Genomic DNA, 25,487 nt, shown 5'->3' with positions numbered 1-25,487 from the left:
ACCGGTACCCCCTGTATATAGCCTCCACATTGACTCTGTACCGGTACCCCCTGAATATAGCCTCCACATTGACTCTGTACCGTAATACCCTGTATATAGCCTCCACATTGACTCTGTACCGGTACCCCCTGTATATAGCCTCCACATTGACTCTGTACCGTAATACCCTGTATATAGCCTCCACGTTAACTCTGTACCGGTACCCTGTATATAGTCTCTACATTGACTCTGTACCGGTACCCCTGTATATAGCCTCCACATTGACTCTGTACCGGTACCACCTGTATATAGCCTCCACATTGACTCTGTACCGTACCACCTGTATATAGCCTCCACATTGACTCTGTACCGTACCCCCTGTATATAGCCTCCACATTGACTCTGTACCGTAACACCCTGTATATAGCCTCCACATTGACTCTGTACCGGTACCCCTGTATATAGCCTCCACATTGACTCTGTACCGGTACCCCCTGTATATAGCCTCCACATTGACTCTGTACCGGTACCCCCTGTATATAGCCTCCACATTGACTCTGTACCGGTACCCCCTGTATATAGCCTCCACATTGACTCTGTACCGGTACCCCCTGTATATAGCCTCCACATTGACTCTGTACCGGTACCCCTGTATATAGCCTCCACATTGACTCTGTACCGGGTACCCCCTGTATATAGCCTCCACATTGACTCTGTACCGTAATACCCTGTATATAGCCTCCACATTGACTCTGTACCGGTATCCCCTGTATATAGCCTCCACATTGACTCTGTACCGGTACCCCCTGTATATAGCCTCCACATTGACTCTGTACCGTACTACCCTGTATATAGCCTCCACATTGACTCTGTACCGTTACCGCCTGTATATAGCCTCCACATTGACTCTGTACCGGTACCCCTGTATATAGCCTCCACATTGACTCTGTACCGGTACCCCCTGTATAAGCCTCCACATTGACTCTGTACCGGTACCCCCTGAATATAGCCTCCACATTGACTCTGTACCGTAATACCCTGTATATAGCCTCCACATTGACTCTGTACCGGTACCCCCTGTATATAGCCTCCACATTGACTCTGTACCGTAATACCCTGTATATAGCCTCCACATTAACTCTGTACCGGTACCCCCTGTATATAGTCTCCACATTGACTCTGTACCGGTACCCCTGTATATAGCCTCCACATTGACTCTGTACCGTACCCCCTGTATATAGCCTCCACATTGACTCTGTACCGTAACACCCTGTATATAGCCTCCACATTGACTCTGTACCGGTACCCCCTGTATATAGCCTCCACATTGACTCTGTACCGGTACCCCCTGTATATAGCCTCCACATTGACTCTGTACCGACCCCCTGTATATAGCCTCCACATTGACTCTGTACCGGTACCCCCTGTATATAGCCTCCACATTGACTCTGTACCGGTACCCCCTGTATATAGCCTCCACATTGACTCTGTACCGTAATACCCTGTATATAGCCTCCACATTGACTCTGTACCGTACCCCTGTATATAGCCTCCACATTGACTCTGTACCGGTACCCCCTGTATATAGCCTCCACATTGACTCTGTACCGGTACCGCCTGTATATAGCCTCCATATTGACTCTGTACCGGCCCCCTGTATATAGCCTCCACATTGACTCTGTACCGGTACCCCTGTATATAGCCTCCACATTGACTCTGTACCGGTACCCCCTGTATATAGCCTCCACATTGACTCTGTACCGGTACCCCCTGAATATAGCCTCCACATTGACTCTATACCGTAATACCCTGTATATAGCCTCCACATTGACTCTGTACCGGTACCCCCTGTATATAGCCTCCACATTGACTCTGTACCGTAATACCCTGTATATAGCCTCCACATTAACTCTGTACCGGTACCCCCTGTATATAGTCTCCACATTGACTCTGTACCGGTACCCCCTGTATATAGCCTCCACATTGACTCTGTACCGGTACCACCTGTATATAGCCTCCACATTGACTCTGTACCGTACCACCTGTATATAGCCTCCACATTGACTCTGTACCGGTACCCCCTGTATATAGCCTCCACATTGACTCTGTACCGTAACACCCTGTATATAGCCTCCACATTGACTCTGTACCGGTACCCCCTGTATATAGCCTCCACATTGACTCTGTACCGGTACCCCCTGTATATAGCCTCCACATTGACTCTGTACCGGTACCCCCTGTATATAGCCTCCACATTGACTCTGTACCGGTACCCCTGTATATAGCCTCCACATTGACTCTGTACCGGTACCCCCTGTATATAGCCTCCACATTGACTCTGTACCGGTACCCCCTGTATATAGCCTCCACATTGACTCTGTACCGGTACCCCCTGTATATAGCCTCCACATTGACTCTGTACCGGTACCCCCTGTATATAGCCTCCACATTGACTCTGTACCGGTACCCCTGTATATAGCCTCCACATTGACTCTGTACCGTAATACCCCTGTATATAGCCTCCACATTAACTCTGTACCGGTACCCCTGTATATAGCCTCCACATTGACTCTGTACCGTACCCCTGTATATAGCCTCCACATTGACTCTGTACCGGTACCACCTGTATATAGCCTCCACATTGACTCTGTACCGGTACCACCTGTATAAGCCTCCACATTGACTCTGTACCGGTACCCCCTGTATATAGCCTCCACATTGACTCTGTACCGTAACACCCTGTATATAGCCTCCACATTGACTCTGTACCGGTACCCCCTGTATATAGCCTCCACATTGACTCTGTACCGGTACCCCTGTATATAGCCTCCACATTGACTCTGTACCGTAATACCCTGTATATAGCCTCCACATTAACTCTGTACCGGTACCCCCTGTATATATTCTCCACATTGACTCTGTACCGGTACCCCCTGTATATAGCCTCCACATTGACTCTGTACCGGTACCCCCTGTATATAGCCTCCACATTGACTCTGTACCGGTACCACCTGTATATAGCCTCCACATTGACTCTGTACCGGTACCACCTGTATATAGCCTCCACATTGACTCTGTACCGGTACCACCTGTATATAGCCTCCACATTGACTCTGTACCGGTACCCCCTGTATATAGCCTCCACATTGACTCTGTACCGTAACACCCTGTATATAGCCTCCACATTGACTCTGTACCGGTACCCCCTGTATATAGCCTCCACATTGACTCTGTACCGTTACCCCTGTATATAGCCTCCACATTGACTCTGTACCGGTACCCCCTGTATATAGCCTCCACATTGACTCTGTACCGGTACCCCTGTATATAGCCTCCACATTGACTCTGTACCGGTACCCTGTATATAGCCTCCACATTGACTCTGTACCGGTACCCCCTGTATATAGCCTCCACATTGACTCTGTACCGGTACCCCCTGTATATAGCCTCCACATTGACTCTGTACCGGTACCCCCTGTATATAGCCTCCACATTGACTCTGTACCGTAATACCCTGTATATAGCCTCCACATTGACTCTGTACCGGTACCCCCTGTATATAGCCTCCACATTGACTCTGTACCGGTACCCCCTGTATATAGCCTCCACATTGACTCTGTACCGGTACCCCCTGTATATAGCCTCCACATTGACTCTGTACCGTAATACCCTGTATATAGCCTCCACATTGACTCTGTACCGGTACCCCCTGTATATAGCCTCCACATTGACTCTGTACCGGTACCCCCGTATATAGCCTCCACATTGACTCTGTACCGGTACCCCCTGTATATAGCCTCCACATTGACTCTGTACCGGTACCCCCTGTATATAGCCTCCACATTGACTCTGTTCCAGTACCCCCTGTATACAGCCTCCACAATGACTCTGTACCGTAATACCCTGTATATAGCCTCCACATTGACTCTGTACCGGTACCCCCGGTATATAGCCTCCACATTGACTCTGTACCAGTACCTCCTGTATATAGCCTCCACATTGACTCTGTACGGTACCGCCTGTATATAGCCTCCATATTGACTCTGTACCGGTACCCCCTGTATATAGCCTCCACATTGACTCTGTACCGGTACCCCTGTATATAGCCCTCCACATTGACTCTGTACCGTACCCCCTGTATATAGCCTCCACATTGACTCTGTACCGGTACCCCCTGAATATAGCCTCCACATTGACTCTGTACCGTAATACCCTGTATATAGCCTCCACATTGACTCTGTACCGGTACCCCCTGTATATAGCCTCCACATTGACTCCTGTACCGTAATACCCTGTATATAGCCTCCACATTAACTCTGTACCGTACCCCCTGTATATAGTCTCCACATTGACTCTGTACCGGAACCCCTGTATATAGCCTCCACATTGACTCTGTACCGGTACCACCTGTATATAGCCTCCACATTGACTCTGTACCGGTACCACCTGTATATAGCCTCCACATTGACTCTGTACCGGTACCCCTGTATATAGCCTCCACATTGACTCTGTACCGTAACACCCTGTATATAGCCTCCACATTGACTCTGTACCGGTACCCCCTGTATATAGCCTCCACATTGACTCTGTACCGGTACCCCCCTGTATATAGCCTCCACATTGACTCTGTACCGGTACCCCTGTATATAGCCTCCACATTGACTCTGTACCGGTACCCCCTGTATATAGCCTCCACATTGACTCTGTACCGTACCCCGTATATAGCCTCCACATTGACTCTGTACCGGTACCCCCTGTATATATCCTCCACATTGACTCTGTACCGGTACCCCCTGTATATAGCCTCCACATTGACTCTGTACCGGTACCCCCCTGTATATAGCCTCCACATTGACTCTGTACCGTAATACCCTGTATATAGCCTCCACATTGACTCTGTACCGGTACCCCCTGTATATAGCCTCCACATTGACTCTGTACCGGTACCCCCTGTATATAGCCTCCACATTGACTCTGTACCGGTACCCCTGTATATAGCCTCCACATTGACTCTGTACCGGTACCACCTGTATATAGCCTCCACATTGACTCTGTACCGGTACCCCCCGTATATAGCCTCCACATTGACTCTGTACCGGTACCCCTGTATATAGCCTCCACATTGACTCTGTACCGGTACCCCCTGAATATAGCCTCCACATTGACTCTGTACCGTAATACCCTGTATATAGCCTCCACATTGACTCTGTACCGGTACCCCCTGTATATAGCCTCCACATTGACTCTGTACCGTAATACCCTGTATATAGCCTCCACATTAACTCTGTACCGGTACCCCCTGTATATAGTCTCCACATTGACTCTGTACCGGTACCCTGTATATAGCCTCCACATTGACTCTGTACCGGTACCCCCTGTATATAGCCTCCACATTGACTCTGTACCGTAACACCCTGTATATAGCCTCCACATTGACTCTGTACCGGACCCCTGTATATAGCCTCCACATTGACTCTGTACCGGTACCCCCTGTATATAGCCTCCACATTGACTCTGTACCGGTACCCCCTGTATATAGCCTCCACATTGACTCTGTACCGGTACCCCTGTATATAGCCTCCACATTGACTCTGTACCGGTACCCCCTGTATATAGCCTCCACATTGACTCTGTACCGGTACCCCCTGTATATAGCCTCCACATTGACTCTGTACCGTAATACCCTGTATATAGCCTCCACATTGACTCTGTACCGGTACCCCCCTGTATATAGCCTCCACATTGACTCTGTACCGGTACCCCTGTATAAGCCTCCACATTGACTCTGTACCGTACCGCCTGTATATAGCCTCCATATTGACTCTGTACCGGTACCCCCTGTATATAGCCTCCACATTGACTCTGTACGGTACCCCCTGCATATAGCCTCCACATTGACTCTGTACCGGTACCCCTGTATATAGCCTCCACATTGACTCTGTACCGGTACCCCTGAATATAGCCTCCACATTGACTCTGTACCGTAATACCCTGTATAAGCCTCCACATTGACTCTGTACCGGTACCCCCTGTATATAGCCTCCACATTGACTCTGTACCGGTACCCCTGTATATAGCCTCCACATTGACTCTGTACCGGTACCACCTGTATATAGCCTCCACATTGACTCTGCACCGGTACCACCTGTATATAGCCTCCACATTGACTCTGTACCGGTACCCCTGTATATAGCCTCCACATTGACTCTGTACCGTAACACCCTGTATATAGCCCTCCACATTGACTCTGTACCGGTACCCCCTGTATATAGCCTCCACATTGACTCTGTACGGTACCCCCTGTATATAGCCTCCACATTGACTCTGTACCGGGTACCCCCTGTATATAGCCTCCACATTGACTCTGTACCGGTACCCCTGTATATAGCCTCCACATTGACTCTGTACCGGTACCCCCCTGTATATAGCCTCCACATTGACTCTGTACCGGTACCCCCTGTATATAGCCTCCACATTGACTCTGTACCGGTACCCCCTGTATATAGCCTCCACATTGACTCTGTACCGGTACCCCTGTATATAGCCTCCACATTGACTCTGTACCGTAATACCCTGTATATAGCCTCCACATTAACTCTGTACCGGTACCCCCTGTATATAGCCTCCACATTGACTCTGTACCGGTACCCCCTGTATATAGCCTCCACATTGACTCTGTACCGGTACCACCTGTATATAGCCTCCACATTGACTCTGTACCGGTACCACCTGTATATAGCCTCCACATTGACTCTGTACCGGTACCCCTGTATATAGCCTCCACATTGACTCTGTACCGTAACACCCTGTATATAGCCTCCACATTGACTCTGTACCGGACCCCCTGTATATAGCCTCCACATTGACTCTGTACCGTACCACCTGTATATAGCCTCCACATTGACTCTGTACCGGTACCACCTGTATATAGCCTCCACATTGACTCTGTACCGGTACCCCCTGTATATAGCCTCCACATTGACTCTGTACCGGAACACCCTGTATATAGCCTCCACATTGACTCTGTACCGGTACCCCTGTATATAGCCTCCACATTGACTCTGTACCGGTACTCCTGTATATAGCCTCCACATTGACTCTGTACCGGTACCCCCTGTATATAGCCTCCACATTGACTCTGTACCGGTACCCCCTGTATATAGCCTCCACATTGACTCTGTACCGGTACCCCCTGTATATAGCCTCCACATTGACTCTGTACCGGACCCCCTGTATATAGCCTCCACATTGACTCTGTACCGGACCCCCTGTATATAGCCTCCACATTGACTCTGTACCGGTACCCCCTGTATATAGCCTCCACATTGACTCTGTACCGGTACCCCCTGTATATAGCCTCCACATTGACTCTGTACCGTAATACCCTGTATATAGCCTCCACATTAACTCTGTACCGGTACCCCCTGTATATAGCCTCCACATTGACTCTGTACCGGTACCCCTGTATATAGCCTCCACATTGACTCTGTACCGGTACCACCTGTATATAGCCTCCACATTGACTCTGTACCGGTACCACCTGTATATAGCCTCCACATTGACTCTGTACCGACCCTGTATATAGCCTCCACATTGACTCTGTACCGTAACACCCTGTATATAGCCTCCACATTGACTCTGTACCGGGTACCCCCTGTATATAGCCTCCACATTGACTCTGTACCGGTACCCCCCTGAATATAGCCTCCACATTGACTCTGTACCGTAATACCCTGTATATAGCCTCCACATTGACTCTGTACCGTACCCCCGTATATAGCCTCCACATTGACTCTGTACCGTAATACCCTGTATATAGCCTCCACATTAACTCTGTACCGGTACCCCGTATATATTCTCCACATTGACTCTGTACCGGTACCCCTGTATATAGCCTCCACATTGACTCTGTACCGGTACCCCCTGTATATAGCCTCCACATTGACTCTGTACCGGTACCCCTGTATATAGCCTCCACATTGACTCTGTACCGGTACCCCTGTATATAGCCTCCACATTGACTCTGTACCGGTACCCCCCTGTATATAGCCTCCACATTGACTCTGTACCGGTACCCCTGTATATAGCCTCCACATTGACTCTGTACCGGTACCCCCTGTATATAGCCTCCACATTGACTCTGTACCGGTACCCCCTGTATATAGCCTCCACATTGACTCTGTACCGGTACCCCCTGTATATAGCCTCCACATTGACTCTGTACCGTACCGCCTGTATATAGCCTCCATATTGACTCTGTACCGGTACCCCTGTATATAGCCTCCACATTGACTCTGTACCGGTACCCCCTGTATAAAGCCTCCACATTGACTCTGTACCGGTACCCCCTGTATATAGCCTCCACATTGACTCTGTACCGGTACCCCCTGAATATAGCCTCCACATTGACTCTGTACCGTAATACCCTGTATATAGCCTCCACATTGACTCTGTACCGGGTACCCCCTGTATATAGCCTCCACATTGACTCTGTACCGTAATACCCCTGTATATAGCCTCCACATTAACTCTGTACCGGCCCCTGTATATAGTCTCCACATTGACTCTGTACCGTACCCCCTGTATATAGCCTCCACATTGACTCTGTACCGGTACCACCTGTATATAGTCTCCACATTGACTCTGTACCGATACCACCTGCATATAGCCTCCACATTGACTCTGTACCGGTACCCCCTGTATATAGCCTCCATATTGACTCTGTACCGTAACACCCTGTATATAGCCTCCACATTGACTCTGTACCGGTACCCCCTGTATATAGCCTCCACATTGACTCTGTACCGGTACCCCCTGCATATAGCCTCCACATTGACTCTGTACCGGTACCCCTGTATATAGCCTCCACATTGACTCCTGTACCGGTACCCCCTGTATATAGCCTCCACATTGACTCTGTACCGGTACCCCCTGTATATAGCCTCCACATTGACTCTGTACCGTACCCCCTGTATATAGCCTCCACATTGACTCTGTACCGGTACCCCTTGTATATAGCCTCCACATTGACTCTGTACCGGTACCCCCTGTATATAGCCTCCACATTGACTCTGTACCGTAATACCCTGTATATAGCCTCCACATTGACTCTGTACCGGTACCCCCTGTATATAGCCTCCACATTGACTCTGTACCGGTACCCCTGTATATAGCCTCCACATTGACTCTGTACCGGTACCGCCTGTATATAGCCTCCATATTGACTCTGTACCGGTACCCCCTGTATATAGCCTCCACATTGACTCTGTACCGGTACCCCCTGTATATAGCCTCCACATTGACTCTGTACCGGTACCCCCTGTATATAGCCTCCACATTGACTCTGTACCGGTACCCCCTGAATATAGCCTCCACATTGACTCTGTACCGTAATACCCTGTATATAGCCTCCACATTGACTCTGTACCGGTACCCCCTGTATATAGCCTCCACATTGACTCTGTACCGTAATACCCTGTATATAGCCTCCACATTAACTCTGTACCGGTACCCCCTGTATATAGTCTCCACATTGACTCTGTACCGGTACCCCCTGTATATAGCCTCCACATTGACTCTGTACCGTTACCACCTGTATATAGCCTCCACATTGACTCTGTACCGGTACCACCTGTATATAGCCTCCACATTGACTCTGTACCGGTACCCCCTGTATATAGCCTCCACATTGACTCTGTACCGTAACACCCTGTATATAGCCTCCACATTGACTCTGTACCGGTACCCCCTGTATATAGCCTCCACATTGACTCTGTACCGGTACCCCCTGTATATAGCCTCCACATTGACTCTGTACCGGTACCCCCTGTATATAGCCTCCACATTGACTCTGTACCGGTACCCCCTGTATATAGCCTCCACATTGACTCTGTACCGGTACCCCTGTATATAGCCTCCACATTGACTCTGTACCGGTACCCCTGTATATAGCCTCCACATTGACTCTGTACCGTTACCCCCTGTATATAGCCTCCACATTGACTCTGTACCGGTACCCCCTGTATATAGCCTCCACATTGACTCTGTACCGTAATACCCTGTATATAGCCTCCACATTGACTCTGTACCGGTACCCTGTATATAGCCTCCACATTGACTCTGTACCGGTACCCCCTGTATATAAGCCTCCACATTGACTCTGTACCGGTACCCCCTGTATATAGCCTCCACATTGACTCTGTACCGGTACCGCCTGTATATAGCCTCCACATTGACTCTGTACCGGGTACCCCCCTGTATATAGCCTCCACATTGACTCTGTACCGGTACCCCCTGTATATAGCCTCCACATTGACTCTGTACCGGTACCCCCTGAATATAGCCTCCACATTGACTCTGTACCGTAATACCCTGTATATAGCCTCCACATTGACTCTGTACCGGTACCCCTGTATATAGCCTCCACATTGACTCTGTACCGTAATACCCTGTATATAGCCTCCACATTAACTCTGTACCGGTACCCCCCTGTATATAGTCTCCACATTGACTCTGTACCGGTACCCCCTGTATATAGCCTCCACATTGACTCTGTACCGGTACCCCCTGTATATAGCCTCCACATTGACTCTGTACCGTAACACCCTGTATATAGCCTCCACATTGACTCTGTACCGGTACCCCCTGTATATAGCCTCCACATTGACTCTGTACCGGTACCCCCTGTATATAGCCTCCACATTGACTCTGTACCGGTACCCCTGTATATAGCCTCCACATTGACTCTGTACCGGTACCCCCTGTATATAGCCTCCACATTGACTCTGTACCGGACCCCCTGTATATAGCCTCCACATTGACTCTGTACCGGTACCCCCTGTATATAGCCTCCACATTGACTCTGTACCGTAATACCCCTGTATATAGCCTCCACATTGACTCTGTACCGGTACCCCTGTATATAGCCTCCACATTGACTCTGTACCGGTACCCCTGTATATAGCCTCCACATTGACTCTGTACCGGTACCGCCTGTATATAGCCTCCATATTGACTCTGTACCGGTACCCCCTGTATATAGCCTCCACATTGACTCTGTACCGGGTACCCCCTGTATATAGCCTCCACATTGACTCTGTACCGGTACCCCCTGTATATAGCCTCCACATTGACTCTGTACCGGTACCCCCTGAATATAGCCTCCACATTGACTCTGTACCGTAATACCCTGTATATAGCCTCCACATTGACTCTGTACCGGTACCCCCTGTATATAGCCTCCACATTGACTCTGTACCGTAATACCCTGTATATAGCCTCCACATTAACTCTGTACCAGTACCCCTGTATATAGTCTCCACATTGACTCTGTACCGGTACCCCCTGTATATAGCCTCCACATTGACTCTGTACCGGTACCACCTGTATATAGCCTCCACATTGACTCTGTACCGGTACCACCTGTATATAGCCTCCACATTGACTCTGTACCGGTACCCCCTGTATATAGCCTCCACATTGACTCTGTACCGTAACACCCTGTATATAGCCTCCACATTGACTCTGTACCGGTACCCCCTGTATATAGCCTCCACATTGACTCTGTACCGGTACCCCCTGTATATAGTCTCCACATTGACTCTGTACCGGTACCCCCTGTATATAGCCTCCACATTGACTCTGTACCGGTACCCCCCTGTATATAGCCTCCACATTGACTCTGTACCGTAACACCCTGTATATAGCCTCCACATTGACTCTGTACCGGTACCCCCTGTATATAGCCTCCACATTGACTCTGTACCGGTACCCCCTGTATATAGCCTCCACATTGACTCTGTACGGTACCCCCTGTATATAGCCTCCACATTGACTCTGTACCGGTACCCCCTGTATATAGCCTCCACATTGACTCTGTACCGGTACCCCCTGTATATAGCCTCCACATTGACTCTGTACCGGTACCCCCTGTATATAGCCTCCACATTGACTCTGTACCGTAATACCCTGTATATAGCCTCCACATTGACTCTGTACCGGTACCCCCTGTATATAGCCTCCACATTGACTCTGTACCGGTACCCCCCTGTATATAGCCTCCACATTGACTCTGTACCGGTACCCGCCTGTATATAGCCTCCATATTGACTCTGTACCGGTACCCCCCTGTATATAGCCTCCACATTGACTCTGTACCGTACCCCTGTATATAGCCTCCACATTAACTCTGTACCGGTACCCCCTGTATATAGCCTCCACATTGACTCTGTACCGGTACCCCCTGTATATAGCCTCCACATTGACTCTGTACCGGTACCACCTGTATATAGCCTCCACATTGACTCTGTACCGGTACCACCTGTATATAGCCTCCACATTGACTCTGTACCGGTACCCCCTGTATATAGCCTCCACATTGACTCTGTAACGTAACACCCTGTATATAGCCTCCACATTGACTCTGTACCGGTACCCCCTGTATATAGCCTCCACATTGACTCTGTACCGGTACCCCCTGAATATAGCCTCCACATTGACTCTGTACCGTAATACCCTGTATATAGCCTCCACATTGACTCTGTACCGGTACCCCCTGTATATAGCCTCCACATTGACTCTGTACCGTAATACCCTGTATATAGCCTCCACATTAACTCTGTACCGGTACCCCCTGTATATATTCTCCACATTGACTCTGTACCGGTACCCCCTGTATATAGCCTCCACATTGACTCTGTACCGGTACCCCCTGTATATAGCCTCCACATTGACTCTGTACCGTAACACCCTGTATATAGCCTCCACATTGACTCTGTACCGGTACCCCTGTATATAGCCTCCACATTGACTCTGTACCGGTACCCCCTGTATATAGCCTCCACATTGACTCTGTACCGGTACCCCCTGTATATAGCCTCCACATTGACTCTGTACCGGTACCCCCTGTATATAGCCTCCACATTGACTCTGTACCGGTACCCCTGTATATAGCCTCCACATTGACTCTGTACCGGTACCCCCTGTATATAGCCTCCACATTGACTCTGTACCGTAATACCCTGTATATAGCCTCCACATTGACTCTGTACCGGTACCCCCCTGTATATAGCCTCCACATTGACTCTGTACCGGTACCCCCTGTATATAGCCTCCACATTGACTCTGTACCGGTACCGCCTGTATATAGCCTCCATATTGACTCTGTACCGGTACCCCCCTGTATATAGCCTCCACATTGACTCTGTACCGTACCCCCTGTATATAGCCTCCACATTGACTCTGTACCGGTACCCCCTGTATATAGCCTCCACATTGACTCTGTACCGGTACCCCCTGAATATAGCCTCCACATTGACTCTGTACCGTAATACCCTGTATATAGCCTCCACATTGACTCTGTACCGGTACCCCCTGTATATAGCCTCCACATTGACTCTGTACCGTAATACCCTGTATATAGCCTCCACATTAACTCTGTACCGGTACCCCCTGTATATAGTCTCCACATTGACTCTGTACCGGTACCCCCTGTATATAGCCTCCACATTGACTCTGTACCGGTACCCCCTGTATATAGTCTCCACATTGACTCTGTACCGGTACCCCCTGTATATAGCCTCCACATTGACTCTGTACCGGTACCACCTGTATATAGCCTCCACATTGACTCTGTACCGGTACCACCTGTATATAGCCTCCACATTGACTCTGTACCGGTACCCCCTGTATATAGCCTCCACATTGACTCTGTACCGTAACACCCTGTATATAGCCTCCACATTGACTCTGTACCGGTACCCCCTGTATATAGCCTCCACATTGACTCTGTACCGGTACCCCCTGTATATAGCCTCCACATTGACTCTGTACCGGTACCCCCTGTATATAGCCTCCACATTGACTCTGTACCGGTACCCCCTGTATATAGCCTCCACATTGACTCTGTACCGGTACCCCCTGTATATAGCCTCCACATTGACTCTGTACCGGTACCCCCTGTATATAGCCTCCACATTGACTCTGTACCGGTACCCCCTGTATATAGCCTCCACATTGACTCTGTACCGTAATACCCTGTATATAGCCTCCACATTGACTCTGTACCGGTACCCCCTGTATATAGCCTCCACATTGACTCTGTACCGGTACCCCCTGTATATAGCCTCCACATTGACTCTGTACCGGTACCCCCTGTATATAGCCTCCACATTGACTCTGTACCGGTACCGCCTGTATATAGCCTCCACATTGACTCTGTACCGGTACCCCCTGTATATAGCCTCCACATTGACTCTGTACCGGTACCCCCTGTATATAGCCTCCACATTGACTCTGTACCGGTACCCCTGAATATAGCCTCCACATTGACTCTGTACCGTAATACCCTGTATATAGCCTCCACATTGACTCTGTACCGGTACCCCCTGTATATAGCCTCCACATTGACTCTGTACCGTAATACCCTGTATATAGCCTCCACATTAACTCTGTACCGGTACCCCCTGTATATAGTCTCCACATTGACTCTGTACCGGTACCCCCTGTATATAGCCTCCACATTGACTCTGTACCGGTACCCCTGTATATAGCCTCCACATTGACTCTGTACCGTAACACCCTGTATATAGCCTCCACATTGACTCTGTACCGGTACCCCCTGTATATAGCCTCCACATTGACTCTGTACCGGTACCCCCTGTATATAGCCTCCACATTGACTCTGTACCGGTACCCCCTGTATATAGCCTCCACATTGACTCTGTACCGGTACCCCCTGTATATAGCCTCCACATTGACTCTGTACCGGTACCCCCTGTATATAGCCTCCACATTGACTCTGTACCGGTACCCCCTGTATATAGCCTCCACATTGACTCTGTACCGTAATACCCTGTATATAGCCTCCACATTGACTCTGTACCGGTACCCCCTGTATATAGCCTCCACATTGACTCTGTACCGGTACCCCCTGTATATAGCCTCCACATTGACTCTGTACGGTACCGCCTGTATATAGCCTCCATATTGACTCTGTACCGGTACCCCCTGTATATAGCCTCCACATTGACTCTGTACCGGTACCCCTGTATATAGCCTCCACATTGACTCTGTACCGGTACCCCCTGTATATAGCCTCCACATTGACTCTGTACCGGTACCCCCCTGAATATAGCCTCCACATTGACTCTGTACCGTAATACCCTGTATATAGCCTCCACATTGACTCTGTACCGGTACCCCCTGTATATAGCCTCCACATTGACTCTGTACCGTAATACCCTGTATATAGCCTCCACATTAACTCTGTACCGGTACCCCCTGTATATAGTCTCCACATTGACTCTGTACCGGTACCCCCCTGTATATAGCCTCCACATTGACTCTGTACCGGTACCACCTGTATATAGCCTCCACATTGACTCTGTACCGGTACCACCTGTATATAGCCTCCACATTGACTCTGTACCGGTACCCCTGTATATAGCCTCCACATTGACTCTGTACCGTAACCCCCTGTATATAGCCTCCACATTGACTCTGTACCGTACCCCTGTATATAGCCTCCACATTGACTCTGTACCGGTACCCCTGTATATAGCCTCCACATTGACTCTGTACCGGTACCCCCTGTATATAGCCTCCACATTGACTCTGTACCGGTACCCCCTGTATATAGCCTCCACATTGACTCTGTACCGGTACCCCCTGTATATAGCCTCCACATTGACTCTGTACCGGTACCCCCTGTATATAGCCTCCACATTGACTCTGTACCGGTACCCCCTGTATATAGCCTCCACATTGACTCTGTACCGGTACCCCCTGTATATAGCCTCCACATTGACTCTGTACCGGTACCCCCTGTATATAGCCTCCACATTGACTCTGTACCGTAATACCCTGTATATAGCCTCCACATTAACTCTGTACCGGTACCCCCTGTATATAGCCTCCACATTGACTCTGTACCGGTACCCCCTGTATATAGCCTCCACATTGACTCTGTACCGGTACCACCTGTATATAGCCTCCACATTGACTCTGTACCGGTACCACCTGTATATAGCCTCCACATTGACTCTGTACCGGTACCCCCTGTATATAGCCTCCACATTGACTCTGTACCGTAACACCCTGTATATAGCCTCCACATTGACTCTGTACCGGTACCCCCTGTATATAGCCTCCACATTGACTCTGTACCGGTACCCCCCTGTATATAGCCTCCACATTGACTCTGTACCGGTACCCCCTGTATATAGCCTCCACATTGACTCTGTACCGGTACCCCCTGTATATAGCCTCCACATTGACTCTGTACCGGTACCCCCTGTATATAGCCTCCACATTGACTCTGTACCGGTACCCCCTGTATATAGCCTCCACATTGACTCTGTACCGGTACCCCCTGTATATAGCCTCCACATTGACTCTGTACCGGTACCCCCTGTATATAGCCTCCACATTGACTCTGTACCGGTACCCCCTGTATATAGCCTCCACATTGACTCTGTACCGTAATACCCTGTATATAGCCTCCACATTGACTCTGTACCGGTACCCCTGTATATAGCCTCCACATTGACTCTGTACCGGTACCCCCTGTATATAACCTCCACATTGATTCTGTACCAGTACCCCCTGTATATAGCCTCCACATTGACTCTGTACCGGTACCCCCTGTATATAGCCTCCACATTGACTCTGTACCGTAATACCCTGTATATAGCCTCCACATTGACTCTGTACCGGTACCCCCTGTATATAGCCTCCACATTGACTCTGTACCGGTACCCCCTGTATATAGCCTCCACATTGACTCTGTACCGGTACCGCCTGTATATAGCCTCCATATTGACTCTGTACCGGTACCCCTGTATATAGCCTCCACATTGACTCTGTACCGGTACCCCCTGTATATAGCCTCCACATTGACTCTGTACCGGTACCCCTGTATATAGCCTCCACATTGACTCTGTACCGGTACCCCCCTGAATATAGCCTCCACATTGACTCTGTACCGTAATACCCTGTATATAGCCTCCACATTGACTCTGTACCGGTACCCCCTGTATATAGCCTCCACATTGACTCTGTACCGTAATACCCTGTATATAGCCTCCACATTAACTCTGTACCGGTACCCCCTGTATATAGTCTCCACATTGACTCTGTACCGGTACTCCCTGTATATAGCCTCCACATTGACTCTGTACCGGTACCACCTGTATATAGCCTCCACATTGACTCTGTACCGGTACCACCTGTATATAGCCTCCACATTGACTCTGTACCGGTACCCCCTGTATATAGCCTCCACATTGACTCTGTACCGTAACACCCTGTATATAGCCTCCACATTGACTCTGTACCGGTACCCCCTGTATATAGCCTCCACATTGACTCTGTACCGGTACCCCTGTATATAGCCTCCACATTGACTCTGTACCGGTACCCCCTGTATATAGCCTCCACATTGACTCTGTACCGGTACCCCCTGTATATAGCCTCCACATTGACTCTGTACCGTAATACCCTGTATATAGCCTCCACATTGACTCTGTACCGTAATACCCTGTATATAGCCTCCACATTGACTCTGTACCGGTACCCCCCTGTATATAGCCTGCACATTGACTCTGTACTGGTACCCCCTGTATATAGCCTCCACATTGACTCTGTACCGTAATACCCTGTATATAGCCTCCACATTGACTCTGTACTGGTACCCCCTGTATATAGCCTCCACATTGACTCTGTACCGTAATACCCTGTATATAGCCTCCACATTGACTCTGTACCGTAATACCCTGTATATAGCCTCCACATTGACTCTGTACCGTAATACCCTGTATATAGCCTCCACATTGACTCTGTACTGGTACCCCCTGTATATAGCCTCCACATTGACTCTGTACCGTAATACCCTGTATATAGCCTCCACATTGACTCTGTACCGTAATACCCTGTATATAGCCTCCACATTGACTCTGTACCGTAATACCCTGTATATAGCCTCCACATTGACTCTGTACCGTAATACCCTGTATATAGCCTCCACTATTGTTATTTTACTGCTGCTCTTTAATTAGTTTCTTTTTTTCTTTTTTTTCTTTTTACTTCAGTTTATTTTAATAAATAAATAAATAATAAATACTTTAACACTTATTTTTCCTAACACTGCATTGTTGGTTAAGGGCCAGTAAGTAAACATTTCACTGTGAGGTCTACTACACCTGTTGTATTCAGCATTTCACTGTAAGGTCTACTACACCTGTTGTATTCAGCATTTCACTGTAAGGTCTACTACACCTGTTGTATTCAGCATTTCACTGTGAGGTCTACTACACCTGTTGTATTCAGCATTTCACTGTAAGGTCTACTACACCTGTTGTATTCAGCATTTCACTGTAAGGTCTACTACACCTGTTGTATTCAGCATTTCACTGTAAGGTCTACTACACCTGTTGTATTCAGCATTTCACTGTGAGGTCTACTACACCTGTTGTATTCAGCATTTCACTATGAGGTCTACTACACCTGTTGTATTCAGCATTTCACTATGAGGTCTACTACACCTGTTGTATTCAGCATTTCACTATGAGGTCTACTACACCTGTTGTATTCAGCATTTCACTGTAAGGTCTACTACACCTGTTGTATTCAGCATTTCACTGTAAGGTCTACTACACCTGTTGTATTCAGCATTTCACTGTAAGGTCTACTACACCTGTTGTATTCAGCATTTCACTGTGAGGTCTACTACACCTGTTGTATTCAGCATTTCACTGTAAGGTCTACTACACCTGTTGTATTCAGCATTTCACTGTGAGGTCTACTACACCTGTTGTATTCAGCATTTCACTGTAAGGTCTACTACACCTGTTGTATTCAGCATTTCACTGTGAGGTCTACTACACCTGTTGTATTCAGCATTTCACTGTAAGGTCTACTACACCTGTTGTATTCAGCATTTCACTGTAAGGTCTACTACACCTGTTGTATTCAGCATTTCACTGTAAGGTCTACTACACCTGTTGTATTCAGCATTTCACTGTGAGGTCTACTACACCTGTTGTATTCAGCATTTCACTGTAAGGTCTACTACACCTGTTGTATTCAGCATTTCACTGTAAGGTCTACTACACCTGTTGTATTCAGCATTTCACTGTAAGGTCTACTACACCTGTTGTATTCAGCATTTCACTGTGAGGTCTACTACACCTGTTGTATTCAGCATTTCACTATGAGGTCTACTACACCTGTTGTATTCAGCATTTCACTATGAGGTCTACTACACCTGTTGTATTCAGCATTTCACTATGAGGTCTACTACACCTGTTGTATTCAGCATTTCACTGTAAGGTCTACTACACCTGTTGTATTCAGCATTTCACTGTAAGGTCTACTACACCTGTTGTATTCAGCATTTCACTGTAAGGTCTACTACACCTGTTGTATTCAGCATTTCACTGTGAGGTCTACTACACCTGTTGTATTCAGCATTTCACTGTAAGGTCTACTACACCTGTTGTATTCAGCATTTCACTGTGAGGTCTACTACACCTGTTGTATTCAGCATTTCACTGTAAGGTCTACTACACCTGTTGTATTCAGCATTTCACTGTGAGGTCTACTACACCTGTTGTATTCAGCATTTCACTGTAAGGTCTACTACACCTGTTGTATTCAGCATTTCACTGTAAGGTCTACTACACCTGTTGTATTCAGCATTTCACTGTAAGGTCTACTACACCTGTTGTATTCAGCATTTCACTGTGAGGTCTACTACACCTGTTGTATTCAGCATTTCACTGTGAGGTCTACTACACCTGTTGTATTCAGCATTTCACTGTGAGGTCTACTACACCTGTTGTATTCAGCATTTCACTGTGAGGTCTACTACACCTGTTGTATTCAGCATTTCACTGTGAGGTCTACTACACCTGTTGTATTCAGCATTTCACTGTAAGGTCTACTACACCTGTTGTATTCAGCATTTCACTGTGAGGTCTACTACACCTGTTGTATTCGGCATTTCACTGTAAGGTCTATTACACCTGTTGTATTCTGCTCATGAGACAAATACAATTTGATTTGATGTTGCGTTTTATATATTTTTGTTCAGTTTAGATCTTCTTTTTTTTTTGTGTTCTTTTTCAGGTCTTCCGAACGAGAGTCCGTTTGTGGAGCGGCTGAGGGAGCTGGAGAAGGACCGTGAACTGAGTGGGAGCCTGGATCCCCAGGGCATCCCTCTGATCCCCTCTACCCCAGAGGAGATGGAGGATATGCTCAAACTCTGCTCTTTCGTACGCTTCAAGATCCCTCAACAGGTACTCATTGATACATTTCAGCAGTGATTCAATCTGATCGCACTCTGTCAGGCTATGGGACCTTTTTCAAAGCGTTGTTTTCCTGCGTTCATGGAAACCACATTCGTGGTAAGCGGTGCAATGCGTAGGCTCAATCGAAAATAACCTTTTAATGTCATGCGCCTATCACGCAGATCTACTGCTGATCGGATTGAATCCAGGTCTTAGTTTTGTTGTTGTTGGCGGCTGGTCAACATCTTCAGGATTTAGTCAATAACAACAAAAACAAACGGAGGACTACTACTAGAACTAGTCTTTACTTCAACTTGTTGGCTTTTTATTTTCATTTGTTTTACAACAATCTACTGCATGGTTTCTTACAATAACCGTTCTTCTCCTTTTAACAGATTCTTCAGGGATTGGTGGATGTTCGAGTTCCAAACAACGACTTCTACAGAGAGTGTGAGGGATTTGGTTTGAATGTCTGCTTCAAAAAAACATTCATTGAATAATTTAATGATCCTGTCAGACTTGTCAATCACACCTGGTGGAATGTTTTGTTTGGGGGGGGGGGTTTTGTGGTGCATATTGTATATTGTATATGCATGTGTAAGTGAATAGGTATTCTCCTATCTTTCCTCAGTGGAATAGGTATTCTCCTATCTTTCCTCAGTGGAATAGGTATTCTCCTATCTTTCCTCAGTGGAATAGGTATTCTCCTATCTTTCCTCAGTGGAATAGGTATTCTCCTATCTTTCCTCAGTGGAATAGGTATTCTCCTATCTTTCCTCAGTGGAATAGGTATTCTCCTATCTTTCCTCAGTGGATAGGTATTCTCCTATCTTTCCTCAGTGGAATAGGTATTCTCCTATCTTTCCTCAGTGGAATAGGTATTCTCCTATCTTTCCTCAGTGGAATAGGTATTCTCCTATCTTTCCTCAGTGGAATAGGTATTCTCCTATCTTTCCTCAGTGGATAGGTATTCTCCTATCTTTCCTCAGTGGAATAGTTATTCTCCTATCTTTCCTCAGGATAGGTATTCTCCTATCTTTCCTCAGTGGAATAGTTATTCTCCTATCTTTCCTCAGTGTTCATGGAGATCGTAGGAGAGAAGTCCAGACACTCTTTACATGAGAACATGCATCTGATCACAGTCCCAACACAGGTCATCTGGGGGAAGCATGACCAGGTAAGCATTTCAGGACCGTTGGGTCATAACATTGCACAATAAAACTGTGGGATCAATCAACAGTGTATCTTTCTTTTATTACAAGTTGCAAGTAACTGGATGTGCATACACTACTTGTGTACACTCTTAGAAAAAAGGTATTTTGTTTTGTATATAATGTATGTGACTATTTTCTGTTTGTCTTTATAATTGTAATGATTAAAATTATAAAACGGAATAGAAAAAAGGGTTATTCGGCTAAAATGTTCCAAGTAGAACCCTTTAAAAAAAAATGTTTTACCTTTATTTAACTAGACACGTCAGTTAAGAACTAATTCTTATTTACAATGACGACCTACCAGGGAACAGTGGGTTAACTGCCTTGTTCAGGGGGCAGAACGATACATTTGTACCTTGTCAGCTCAGGGATTCGATACAGCAACCTTTGCGGTTACTGGCCCAACACCCTAACCACTAGGCTACCTTTAAAGTTCTACATGGAACACAAAAAGGTTCTACCTGGAACCAAAAACGGTTCTTCAAAGTGTTCTCCAATAGGGACAGCCAAAGAACCCGTTTAGGTTCTAGATAGAAAAGGGTCTAAGAGAGTGTTCCGCTTAAATGTACTCCCTCTCCTCTCCTCTCCTCTCTTCCTCCATCAGGTGGTGGACGTGTCTGGATCATCTATGCTGAAGGAGGCCGTCTCTGGCTGCCAGGTGGAGTTGCTGGACAACTGTGGTCACTCTGTGGTGATGGAGCGACCTCGCAAGACAGCTCAGCTCATCATGGACTTTATCAATAACCAACACAACTCTGGCTCTGGCTCTAACAACAGCAAGAAACTCTCCTGAGACTGACTACCTGGAGTTCAGACTTTTATAGTGCCCGTTTCCCGGACAAGGTTAAACCTAGTCCTAGGCAAAGAAGCACTTTCAATGGGGGTTTGATCTCCATTGAACATGCGTTTCAGTCAGGGTTTCAGGTTTCAGTCAGGGACTAGGTTTCAGTCAGGAGGTACTAGGTTTCAGTCAGGTTTTCTCACGAGGTTTCAGTCAGGGACTAGGTTTCAGTCAGGGTTTTCAGGTTTCAGTCAGGGACTAGGTTTCAGTCAGGAGGTACTAGGTTTCAGTCAGGAGGTACTAGGTTTCAGTCAGGGTTTCAGGTTTCAGTCAGGGTTTCAGGCTTCAGTCAGGGACTAGGTTTCAGTCAGGAGGTACTAGGTTTCAGTCAGGAGGTACTAGGTTTCAGTCAGGGTTTCAGGTTTCAGTCAGGGTTTCAGGCTTCAGTCAGGGACTAGGTTTCAGTCAGGGACTAGGTTTCAGTCAGGGACTAGGTTTCAGTCAGGGACTAGGTTTCAGTCAGGGACTAGGTTTCAGTCAGGTTGCAGTCAGGGTTTCAGTGAGGTTTTTAGGTTTCAGTCAGGGACTAGGTTTCAGTCAGGGACTAGGCTTCAGTCAGGGACTAGGTTTCAGTCAGGGTTTCAGGTTTCAGTAAGGTACTAGGTTTTAGGTTTAATCTGTGTCCAGGAAACCAGCCTACGGTGAGCGTTTATCGCATCTGTAAAAAAAAAATCTAATAATCTGTAAATGATCTAGTAATATTTTTCTAATGTAGTCCTCAGGGAATGAGCCCATCAACCAGCTGGCTGCTGTTTCATGCTTGAATTTGATTATAAGGCGAAGATACTGGGATACAATATTGTGACATTGCATTTATTTAGTGATTTAAGGACCTTAATTTTCAAATGTTATATTATTTGTTTAATTGCCGATGTGTTACTAACTTAATTACATGATTTTATACTTTATTTGAGTTTGTGATAGCTCTGAGTCAGCTGAAGGACTGTGGTTGGTAGTGTCTGAGACTGTTCCCGCCTGAAAACCCAAGAAGTAAAGGAAGACGCAAACTCAAATCAAACTAGTTAGTTAGTTAGTTAGGTTTGTCTTGTTGAAGGTTGGCACATGGTCTTATTATTAACCACAGACAACATATTACACCTTGTACATTAGGAACATATTGTCATTGTGTTTTATGATAAAATAAATGTTATAAAAAAACAATGGAGCTACAAGGACGTACGTTTTGTAATATTATTATTATTATTATTAACCAAATATTTTTGTTATTCAATGGCTGCTATACCCTGTTATATGTGATATAACCTGATAGGATCGATGCATGACGTTAAGAGTATCGATGCAATGAGACACAACAACCAATGCCTGGATATTTTCAAGTTTGCTTTGTTTCGTTTTAGCTGATGCCATGTCATTAAGTTACACTGAGACAAAAAAAATAGATTTGTGACACTTTTCTTATCCTTGTACATGTTAATGCATCTACTCAATGTTTTGCTTGTTCACGTAAAGCACAAAATAAAACTCTTCTCATGCTGACATGAAATTCATGGACCAATCACATTGGACTTAGTTGTTTTGGGGCTGGGCCTCGATATGGGGTGGAGCTACAGCTGTTTTTGGGGCTGGGCCTTGATATGGGGTGGAGCTACAGTGGTTTTGGGGCTGGGCCTTGATATGGGGTGGAGCTACAGTGGTTTTGGGGCTGGGCCTTGATATGAGGTGAGAAAAGCTTAGTGATATTGTTTCAAGGTTTTGGGGGAAAAGCTTTGAGGAAAGTTTTGGGGGTTTGTTTCAGATTTCAAGCAACAGTTTTAGGAAGGCCAGGGTTTGGATGAGATTGAATGAGCTCAATTCTTTTCATGTGGTTACACTGTCATCATAAAGTGCTTTGGGAGCCATCTTACCCGACACCCTATACCCTCTACAATTTGCATACCGCCACAACAGATCCACAAACAAAGCAATCTCCATTACACTGCCCTACACCACCTGGATAAGAGGAATATCTATGTAAGAATGCTGTTCATCTAAATGACATCACAGAAGTCAAGGATCGGTAGGATAGTCAGTTTTACGAGGGTATGTTTGGCAGGATGAGTGAAGGGTGCTTTGTTACGGAATAGGAAGCCGATTCTAGATTTAATTTTGCGTTGGAGATGCTTAATGTGAGTCTGGAAGGAGAGTTTACAGTCTAACCAGACACCTAGGTATTTGTAGTTGTCCACATATTCTAAGAACCGTCCAGAGTAGTGATGCTGGACGGGCAGGCAGATGCGGGCAGCGATCGGTTGAAGAGCATGCATTTAGTTTTACTTGGATTTAAGAGCAGTTGGAGGCCACGGAAGGAGAGTTGTACGGCATTGAAGCTCGTCTGGAAGTTAGTTAACACAGTGTCCAAAAAGGGCCAGAAGTATACAGAATGGTGTCGTCTGCTGCGTAGAGGTGGATCAGAGAATCGCCAGAAGCAAGAGCGACATCATTGATGTGTACAAAAAAAATTTAGTAGCCCATGTGCCTCAGCCTAATCATTTGGTCTATTTACCCCTCTTAATTTCCCCTACTGTTCTGACTTGGTGGTGAACATGTAGCCTATAACCTGTTTTAGAGAAATGTAATCATTGAATATTGTAAGAGCTTTCCTTGTCTGCTTATATGCCCCCTTTATTAATCCTACGGTTCTGACCTGGTGTACAGGGAGAACATTGTAAGAACGGCCCATGTTCTGAATTCTGTCGCTGTACATTTCAAAGTGCTAAACAAATTGTTATATTGACTACGTCCGTCCTAGCTCGCTCATTAATGTCTTAATCAAAATTACGGATTGCCTCTAATCCGCTTGTCGTCCCCCTTATGCAATAGCTCGTACATCTCAACTGGCATTAGAAACCACATTTGTTTAAGCAAGTCAGCCATATCAGCAATGCTTTTTTAAAGGCAGTAAATGAGGCTGAATGAACTGTTTCGCTGCCAGACAAGGCTCCGCTGATAACCAGGTGTAGCGGTGGTAAGGATTCACTTCTTGGTGCTGAAAAGAAAGCTCTGCTGTTGGGGACAGCTTTATGTAGACCCTAACAGTTTCTGGGTACTGTTTGTCACCGTTACAGTGCAATTAATATATTGTTTAGTGTTGTGTTATATAGTGGCTTTGCTGGCATGCATAAACAATTTTGGGGAGTTTGCCCCACCAAGATTTACATGCTTAAATCG

At 46.8% G+C, this 25,487-nt stretch overlaps 1 protein-coding gene across 9 annotated transcripts in view; it reads left to right on the top strand.

Moving 5' to 3' along the window:
- abhd6a (abhydrolase domain containing 6, acylglycerol lipase a) overlaps positions 1–23,823 on the top strand; it is an 87,390-nt gene extending 63,567 nt beyond the window's left edge. For 2 of the 9 annotated variants that reach the window (XM_045705425.1, XM_045705424.1), the window contains exons 6-10: positions 20,104–20,273; positions 20,660–20,714; positions 21,341–21,441; positions 22,083–22,441; positions 22,504–23,823. In XM_045705425.1, coding sequence (XP_045561381.1) covers positions 20,104–20,273; positions 20,660–20,714; positions 21,341–21,441; positions 22,083–22,271 — 515 coding nt within the window. In that variant the 3' untranslated portion in view covers positions 22,272–22,441; positions 22,504–23,823. Of the gene's footprint in view, positions 1–20,103; positions 20,274–20,659; positions 20,715–21,340; positions 21,442–22,082; positions 22,442–22,465 lie in introns of all 9 variants that reach the window. The other 7 variants (XM_045705432.1, XM_045705430.1, XM_045705429.1 and 4 more) reach the window with 7 other exon arrangements.
- Positions 23,824–25,487: the final 1,664 nt, after the last annotated feature.

This window comes from Salmo salar, chromosome ssa22, assembly GCF_905237065.1.
Source record: "Salmo salar chromosome ssa22, Ssal_v3.1, whole genome shotgun sequence".
NCBI lineage: Eukaryota > Metazoa > Chordata > Actinopteri > Salmoniformes > Salmonidae > Salmo > Salmo salar.
Note: the sequence above shows the minus strand (reverse complement) of the source record. Positions and strands in the feature narration are given on the sequence as shown.